The sequence below is a fragment of the Haplochromis burtoni genome, unplaced genomic scaffold (assembly GCF_018398535.1).
Source record: "Haplochromis burtoni strain Fernald_Lab_line unplaced genomic scaffold, NCSU_Asbu1 Contig_158, whole genome shotgun sequence".
In the NCBI taxonomy this organism is placed as follows: domain Eukaryota; kingdom Metazoa; phylum Chordata; class Actinopteri; order Cichliformes; family Cichlidae; genus Haplochromis; species Haplochromis burtoni.
The window spans coordinates 834649-844034 of NW_024582519.1; the positions used below are offsets into that span (position 1 = coordinate 834649).

Below are 9386 nucleotides of genomic sequence, written 5' to 3' on the forward strand. Positions count from 1 at the left end.
ATCCCCCGTCCCCATGTATTTATTTATCAGACGTGCATCTGGTTCATGGAGTTGACAGTTTGCCAATCGAACACAGCACAACAAATCCGGCTTTGTGGTATAAAAATCCATTTTAATAGAGCATAAATCAGTTCAGTCACCACGCTGGGTTTACATAAGTTTCTGAGAACAAACCCGGTCTACGTGCAAGTTTGAGCTCATTTTCTGACAGTCTCTCTAAGATGTGGTTTACCCGCTTGAACTGAGCAAACTTATTTTTTCCTGAACCTGACTGCCGATTTAAAACTGCAACGAAAAGAAAAGAAAGCTTTCTGGTGATCTTTCGAAACTTTAAGCTTCTTAATTGTGTTAATTAAAATAATTTGATTGCATTTATCAAGCGGTTTCTTCTTTTTAATCAGGACCACAACATTAATTAAAAGTTCATGAGTTGCCTAAGCGTTTTTACCTTGGCCAATAAGCTGCAGGCTTTCAGAGTCCCTTCCTAAAGCAGCTTATGCTTTTAGGACAATTGCCAACTTTGCCTGTTCATCCAATCTTTAGCAAATTTCCCAATATTTATGACTGGAAATGGAACACAATAATGTAAAAGAGCAACAATGGTGAGAATAAGAATAACCCCAAACACTGTGAGACTGACTCTTCTGTAAAGTAAGGGTTTGTTGTTCTCAGTGCAGTTTGTGGCCTCAAAAAGCAGGCCACCGAAGGCAGTGGAAATGTATTTTACTCGCAGGTTCACTCAGCTCGGGGAAACCTGGTTTCAGGTACGCGTTTGCTAACTTTCCCCTCCAGCAAACCGCGTCGCGTCGACGGGCTGTGTGGTTGCAGGACCGTGTCATCTCAGTCATGAACCTGTACAGTACCTCCACTCTGGGTTACCCCGTGGGTTAGTCCATGAAGAGATTGCACTGTAGGTGGAGGTGGGTGGGGGTGACGTGACATTCATAACACTCCATAACCTTTTCAGATATTAAAATGGTTTTTATTAATGTCATTCTCTAGCATTAGTCAACACTGCACCTCCATGCTGTTGACCGCATTATAAACATTGGTTCTTTGTCATGTTGTGCTGAAGTAGTGAGTAACATTTTCTTTTTTGTTTCTAGAGAATCACACCATTCCCTTTGTGCTCTGCACTGTCAAACAAAGACCTGGGACATGGCGTCTTGGACATTTTGTTCCACTTCTTGGTTCCTGAATCACATCAATCACATCCCCATTCTCGGCCCATAGTTTTAAGTTCTCCTTTATAATAAAGGAAGAAATACTTTGCGTGTTTGTCTTTCACTTTTTTTAGCAGCTCCTCAACAGCTTGGCGCACTGTTTCAAAACTAAGACCAAGTCACGATCTGAAGCATGGCGGAGTTCAAAAACATTTTTTCCCTTTCAACCCCTTCCCCTCCCTTTAAGCCAGGTGTCTTCCGATTGGCTGACCCTTGCAAACAAAACATCCGATCAGCAGGGTGGGCGGGGCTTCTCCGCTCACAGCCAGAGCTGCTCTTATGGACAACAATCCACCAGGGAAACACAAGAGCAAAGCAAACAGCATACAAAACTTGAAGACAGTTTAAAACACTTTTACATTCAAATCAAAAGACTTTGAAGCATTTGTTTGATATTTCAGGAAGCCACCGAAAAACCAAAGATGGATTTTTTTCCATTTAAGATAACACTTCCTGGATTAACAGAAGCAAAAATCACACTTTGTTGATTGCTAAACAACATGTAGGAGTCAGTGGAAAGTCTGTTTCATGATGGATTGATTTTCAGTTCATTCTCACTCATCAATGAAAACCCCCCCCCAAAAAAAAAAAAAAAAACCCCAACAAGATCAGTCAATCTCCCGTTTCTCAAACGGGACTTCTGAACAGTTTCATACCTTGTTAAATGAACATGAAAACACTTTAAATGTCTTAACGGAAAACAACATTTTAACAAAGAGTTCCCAGAATAAAAAAGAAAAAAAAAAAAGGATTTTCCCCTTTTCTTTTCACTACGCTGAGGCAGCCTGTGTGGTGAATGCTCTCATGTGAACAAACCACCAAGACACATATTGCACATTGTGATGGGGTATGCTAGTGCCCTCAGTTGGCCAAATTCAAAACTACATTTTTTTTTCCTGTTAAAAAAAAGAAAAAAGTAATTTAAGTAAATCTCAAGTCCATCCAACATCGGGTACCTCGCAATTATTTCACTTGCTTTATAGCAAAAACTACGTGACCACTCAGCATCACACCTGTGTGATTTTGTTTTTTGGACATGTCCCCCCAGACAGTGGGCGTTAAAATAACAGTCTCCACTATTCTGGGAATCCTTTTCCGCAATTTCTTGGATCCCGCAAGGCTGCAGAGAACTGATCATTTACTTAATCTCACAGTCAGACATGGTTTGGGCTTTGCAAACTCCCTTTCCAGCTACTTCAAAGGCAGCTCCTTTGTAGGTTGCGACGCACTGGCCGTCTGTGCGCAGGTCTGGCTGAAGCTGCTCCCACACCTTCTGTTTGGGGTTCAGCTCTTTATCGGGCTCCCCTGCAACAAAGACATCATTGTGAGAAATTAGAATCCCCTGTGTACTTCAGTAAACCTCGACACTTGCAGGGTTTGTGATTCCAGGAGGTTTGCTGTTAACAGCATCCTCATGGAAAGTGGCTACAGGGATTTGCATGTATCCAACCACAAAAGCTCAGAAGAGCCAACGGTGAAGTTTGGGAATGATGTCTGCTCTCAGCCTGCAGTCCGATTCTCACCAAAGGTGCCTCGCAGAGTTGGAGGAAACTTGTGTTTGTGTGTCGTGTTAAAGTAGTGCAGTACTCACAGTCTAAATACTGAGGCTCCATAACACTGATGAAAAGAGGAAAATAATGAGGCGTGTGATCAGCACTATCTTCTGAGCGCACATCTATTGTGACGATTTGGCTGAGAATAGGTTTAGCAGGAAGCTACAGCAGTGAGGCTGTAGTACCTGGGAATCCCTGGAAAGTCACTCTATCCCCTGGTATCGCTCCATTTGGAGGATCAAGGATTTCCAGCTTGTCTTGTGACGAGGCACACATGAGCATGGCCTGGTTCACAATTCCTCTCGTCTCCACTGGCCTCTCGTTACACAGCAGGACCACCATACGATTCTGCATCTGCACGAAGGGCAGGAGAGTCCACATGTTCAAGCGAGAACAGCAAATGACGGTAAAGTTGATGGGAAAAACAAACAAACATCCGAAATCAAATAGGACGGTATTATTGGAATCAAATTCTCACTCGGTGTTCAGTCTAATTGATTTTCTAATCAAGAACTCTCAATGAGATGACAAATGCTTGATGTTGAAGAATAATGTCAGTGCTTTTGGCCAGTGCTTTGCAGAGGTGTGAAAAGCTGGAATGTCCTTCCCAGAACTGGTGCTGCAAAGTTAGGCACTTGGGATCAAAAATCCTAAGAGGCGATCGTGATATTTTAGCCGTACTGGTGACTTTAGGTGTTTAAAATCAGCCTAAAGAACACATCAAAAGACTATGCTTGTCTTTCTGGTGGCAGTATTAGAAAACATTACCACTGTCAGCAATTTGAGGATTTTTTTAATGCTATTATTTTTAATCACTTTTTAAAAACTTGTTTATTATTTTTTGTGAGTGTACACAGTATACTAATTTATAACAAAGTAAACATAATAGTGTTTTGGGCTGTTACTGTTCACAGTTACACAGATCTTCCTCCTTCGAGGCTTAGAGATGGCAGCTTCAAGCATGCCATCTCTAAAATAAAATAAAGGATACTACATAGAGGCGTTCAAAAACAAACGGAAGATTGACATCGAGGTGTTAAATCTTAACCCTAATTTGAATAACGGAATAGTTGGACATGTCCTGGTACTTACAAAAACCCCAACCAAACAAAACTACCATACAGTGACATGTTAGATGACAGTGTGCCTCTAAATATAAGACAGCTAAGTGATGGCTTTTGTTATTTGACCACAAAGTACCCTGACCTGAAATCTGTCCAGCATTTACGGGACACAAACTGGGAGCCAGGCCTTTTCCACTAAGACCAGTGAAATGACCCTCATTCCAGAAGAACAGAGGCGGGTACAGCCAGAATATTCAGTTTACCCACCTCAGCCATAAAAATAACACCAGTGTGTTCATGTAGACAAAAATACTAAATCACAATTTTAAGGTGGAAATAAAAAAGTATAACCTTCACAGACCTTCCCGCTTACCATTATTTTTAATGGTCCGGTCTACGCGACCTTCGTCAGGTACAGTTTTCTCAGTACCTGTAAGCCAGAAAATGTGTTTTTTTTTCTTCACAAAGACCTTTCCCACTATGCACCTGTCACTTATTCAGGTGTGGAGTCTTCCTAAATTTGTAAGTAAAAAATAAAAAAAAGAAGACAAATCCTACTTTCAGTTTAGTTTACACTGTCGTCCCTCAGAGGGAATCGGCTCAATAGGGCAGCTTAAACTACAGTCACCGGCCACTTCTTAAGTACACCTTGCTAGTGCTGGTGACTGCAGAGGCCATTTGAGTACAGTGAACTCACTGTCATGTTCAAGATAATATCAGGTTTGAGATAATCTGAGCTTTGTGTCATGGTGTGTTATCCTGCTGGGAGCATCCATCCGAAGAGGAGTACACTGTGATCACAAAAGCATGGACGCTGTGGTGTTTACGTCACTTTTTTTCCCCCCTTTATTTTAATGCTCAGTTTGAACTTCAGCAGGTGGTCATGACCATGTCTGCATGGATAAATGCAGCAACTTGCTGCTATGTGATTGGCTGATTAAATACAATTTCTGTTAACCAGCAGCTGAACAGGTGTACCTTACAAAGTGAGTGTGTAGAGTGTAACAATTCAAAAGATACTGTTACACTGTCAGTATCTTTGTGCTTTGGGCTGTTACTTCGATAAAATGAGCAGTCTGAATATATCACACAGGCTTCAGGGAAACAAAAAAAAAAGTAGATTATTCAGTCATCTAAAACATTGATGACCGGTAAACAGTTTTATCTTGAAATAAACAACACTAGATTAATACTTGATATTTACCTGCTCCACAGGTACGTGCTGAGACAGTTCACTGACCACCGTCCTGGGAAAAGCCTCTCCCACATCGATCTGCTCCACGAACAGCCCATCAGTGTCTGGAAGCTGCTGGACCGTGACTACACGTCCAATACGTAGGTCCAGGCGGGACACATCCACCTGCTTCTTTGCCACCTTCGGCACTCCTGGCATGAAAGAAATGCCGCAGTGTCAGCAGGGTACACGGTCTTTCTTTGCAACTGATTTTCCTTATGGTGTGTGCTCCTCTAATATAAGAATCGACAGATTTGCTGCATCTGTAAAGAAAATCTTTGCTGTTAAAAATCGAAAGTTTTAAGGATTAATGAAGAAAACGCTCGGTTTGACTCAACTTCCCCACCTTTCACAGGATTCTCCTACGTGATCCATTTAGTAGATGACACAGCTCTCTTTATTACAACTACCACAAACTACAACTATAAACTCAGCTATGTAATACTACCTACAGGTGTCAGGGAGTATTTTGGCTTCAGGTCACTCCTTACTCCATCCATGTGAAGCAACATTAAACCAAAGAAATTGTGGAATCAGACTTAACTTTAATTTCCTATTCTGCTTGAATGTTGTGCTTTTGCTAAGTTTATGATTCAGGTGGGTGTACTTTGAACACACCACCACCACCACCACCATCATCACCATCACCCACGTTCTCAACGGTATGACCCTAAATCGCTGCACCCAGGAGCCAGGTAAACAGACAAAACGCACGGACGCTCAGCAATCACATGCAGGAGGATAATCAGGGGAAATGGCAAAAGTATGCGGACACTACATATTACACTCGTATGTATATGCAGCCGCTGCATTCCTCATTCTCCAGGCCTCCCGGTGGACGCACCTTTGGGCTTGCCGTATGAGGACACACGGCCTCGGAAACCCATCTCATGAAGCTCCCTGCGCACCGTGGTGGAGCTCACGCTGGCTCCGGATGCGCTCTGAAACTCGGCGGTGAGCGCTTTTATGGAGGGCAAACACTTCTCCAGCGCCACTCTCTCCAGCACTTGGCGATCCTCCTCTTTCAGCTTGTGCGGTCGGCCGCTCCGGGGCAGTGCCGTCGTTATTCCTCCACGCTTCCACTTTAAAATCACGGCGCTGACAGTGGACCGGGGCAGGTTTAACATCGCCGAGATCTCACGGACGGACTTCTTGCACAGGTAGCATCCCACCACGGTGCCCCGCTGAAACTCACTGAGCTCCTCACTGCGACCCATTGTGCTGCAAATGTTTGCAGACTGCTTTTGCATCGATTCCCACCTCCTCCTCCTCCGCCTCCTTCGCCTTGGAGCTTCGCTCCCCCTTTTCTTCTTCTACGGTTGGCTCTCAGGGCTAATTTTAACTATAGCCCACTATCGGGTATATTACTGCCCCCGTATGATGACTAATAGCAATTCAGTGACACTACGGGCTGGATTGTGTTTCATATGACCTAAAAGTGTTTTAACGTGATGCAAACAAGCGAGAAGCAAATAAAAAAATAACTTTGAGAAGCTCTTTGAACACATAGATTGATCCTGCAACATACTTTTCTGTGTTACAGCAACAGGATAAATAATAAAAACAATAATAGTAAAAAAAAGTATCACATGACCGTAGTTAAGCTCTTATAATGTGAGGTAATTTATTTACCTACACAACGGTGGTCACGGCAGATGCCCACCCCCACCGAGCCTGGTTCTGCCGGAGGTTTCTTGCTAAGGAGTTTTCCCTTCCCACTGTCGCCAAGCGCTTGCTGAAAGGTGGTCTTTGATTTTTAAGGTTTTCTCTGTATTTTCTATATTATTGTATGCTCTTTATTTACAGGATAAAGCATCTTAAAGCGAATGCTGTTGTGATTTGGCGCTATATAAATAAAATTTAATTGAGTTCTAGCGCTTTACTCGGGTAGTACCGTGCCACCTTGCTGCCCCACTATTCTTTTGCACTGTTGCCCCACAGCAAGAAGGGTCTGAGTTCAATTCCACCATGTGGAGATAAGTTCATTGGAAACACTAAATTGCCCATAGGTGTCAATGCGGGAATGTGAATGTGAGCGTGAATGGTTGTCTCTGTCTATGGGTTAGCCCTTGGACAGATGGCGGCCTGTCCTGTCCTGCCTCTCGTCGTTAGACAGCTAGTCAGTCTCCAACACCCCCCCGAAAAGGATAAGCGGAAGTGAATGCTTTTCTACTCTACTTGAGACCACTGTTAAAACTACTTTATACAACATGCCCAATCCACCCACACTTTTTATGGTTAACACACTCCAGTGAATGAATGCATTAAAATTATACATTGTGTCTGACAGACTTCACCTTAGCTAATTGGATTTCCAGAGTGAATTTGTCCTTTCTGGAGCAATTTTCCTGAAATTGTATGACAAATGTTCTGGGGTGCTGTGCAGGCTTCCAAGAAGTTTGTGCTCCAGTTTCCGTTTGACCGACTGATGATCCATCCATCCATCCATCCATCACTATCTATCTATCTATCTATCTATCTATCTATCTATCTATCTATCTATCTATCTATCTATCTATCTATCTATCTATTATGATATTCAATTTTAGCTTCCTTAAAGAATTAAAGTCTTCAAGTCTTTTAAAAAACTTCCACAATTCTTTGGGGTTTTTTTTCAGATTTTATTTTTCAGATTTTATTTTTCTCATAAAAAAGCAAAACTGCTATTCCATTTTCCTCCAACTGCACAATTCTCCCGAACATGTCCTCAGTTTTAATACCTACAGACATGTGAATGGTGCTTGGCTCTAGGACTCTGACACACTGTTTGGGTGTTCGTGCTCCAAAGTATTTTCTTGAAGATACTCCCCCCCCCATTTCCACTTATTCAACTTCCCTGGAGAATGTCAGACAAGTGAGAAGGTTAGACCATGTACTGATTCAGAATAAAGATTTTTTTTTTTTAAAATCTGCTGCTCTTAAACATTGTTTACTTGAAAATGGGCATTGTGGTCAATGCAACTCTTTTATGAGGCTTTTTTTTGTTTTGTTCATTTAACACACAAACACACAGAGACATGTAGTTATTTTGAGTGTTAACAATAGCCGTGATCACAGTTTTCTTCATTTTGTGAGCATAAAAGTTTTACTTTGGACTACTGCATCTGTTGTGCCTCCATGAAAGCCCCATTAAACATTTAAACCTCCTAGTTTGATCTCCAGTGTAAGTGCTTTCCTCCCTCATTATTATGACCTCAAACTGGCAGACCAGTGTGCATTAAACCCTCTCAGTGTAACAGCTTACCATTAAGGGAAGCAACTTGAATTTGTTTACTTCACCACAGATGTCCACAGTGACAACAAATAAAGGGAAGTCACAGGAGAACCAAGTTCTTTACTGGTCTCCTACTTTTTGACAAAGGTGGCCGAGGAATGCATTAATAAGAGAATGTTGCATACAGCAAATATTCATGTGTCTATGAATATAAGTGTTTGAAAGAGGATATGTTCATATTATTTTCCACATGTGAAATTGCAGATGGATACGAAACATCAGTTTTCACCAAGGTGTCACACGTGATTTTTGAAGTACTAAAGTAAGAACCAGCCAGAACCTGGTCGGTCAAGACATCAAGAAGAGAAAATGGGGCTGGATAGGCCACACACTCCAAAAACCATCCGACAACGTCACAAGGCAAGCACTGGACTGGAACCCACAAGGAAAAAGGAAAGTGGGGAGATCCAAACAGACGTGGAGAAGATCTGTCGAGAGCGTAATGCATAATACTGCCGGAATTACATGGACCCAGCTGAAGAGAACGGCCCAGAACAGAGTTCGTTGGCGGCCCCATGCTCCACCAGGAGTCTACAGGAAAATTGATTGATTGAAAGTAAGATGACATAGTTAGATCGATTATTTGTCGGAGGAAGACACAATTTTTCCTTTTTTTTCTTGGTACACCACCACAGTGGAATCAAACTAAATCAAAGAATGAAGATGTGACCGAAGCAGTCACATGATCAGTAAACACTAGGGACCCAGTTCCATTGGGACCCAGAGATGCCCATAACATAACATTAACACTGCCATGTGTGATAGATGACATGATATGAGATATGTGATATGTTCATGAGCTGTTTCTCACCTTTTCCAAATTTTTCATTCTGTTTTCATTTGTCCAAAGAGTTGTTTTGTCTGTTAGTTTTTGTTTTTTTAGAACTTTGCAGGCACTTTAAGTTTACAGGGAAAGTCAAAGCTGACCTTCTTGTTTTAGAGTGTAACCAGTGGTTTGCACCTTGTTGTGTATTTAGATTCATAAAGGTGTATCTTTATTCCAGTCAATGATACATGTCATCTCCCTGAGAGTGTTTT

The 9386-nt window shown here is 42.1% G+C and overlaps 1 protein-coding gene across 3 annotated transcripts; it reads right to left on the bottom strand.

Annotated features, from left to right (window-relative positions):
• Window positions 1-967: 967 nt before the first annotated feature.
• On the bottom strand, window positions 968-6444 carry LOC102303158 (aminoacyl tRNA synthase complex-interacting multifunctional protein 1). Of its 3 annotated transcripts, XM_042225044.1 has the most exons (5): window positions 5919-6444; window positions 5045-5226; window positions 2962-3130; window positions 2815-2840; window positions 2422-2528 (listed from the first exon to the last, which is right to left on the bottom strand). In XM_042225044.1, exons 1-4 carry the CDS (start codon window positions 6322-6324, stop codon window positions 2818-2820), a joined length of 780 nt encoding a protein of 259 aa, XP_042080978.1. In that variant the 5' UTR covers window positions 6325-6444; the 3' UTR covers window positions 2422-2528; window positions 2815-2817. The 3 variants fall into 3 exon arrangements, with proteins under 3 accessions (XP_042080976.1, XP_042080977.1, XP_042080978.1); XM_042225042.1 differs by lacking the exon at window positions 2815-2840 and having other exon boundaries at window positions 968-2528; XM_042225043.1 differs by having other exon boundaries at window positions 2385-2840.
• Window positions 6445-9386: the final 2942 nt, after the last annotated feature.

Excerpts from the sequence above, each read along its gene's own strand:
- LOC102303158 (XM_042225042.1), bottom strand. The coding sequence starts at position 6,324 with ATGCAAAAGCAGTCTGCAAACATTTGCAGCACAATGGGTCGCAGTGAG. Across the intron at positions 5,227-5,918 it reads CTCATACGGCAAGCCCAAAG|GAGTGCCGAAGGTGGCAAAG; the intron begins GTGCGTCCACCG and ends CTTTCATGCCAG. Across the intron at positions 2,529-2,961 it reads GACTTTCCAGGGATTCCCAG|GGGAGCCCGATAAAGAGCTG; the intron begins GTACTACAGCCT and ends TCTTTGTTGCAG.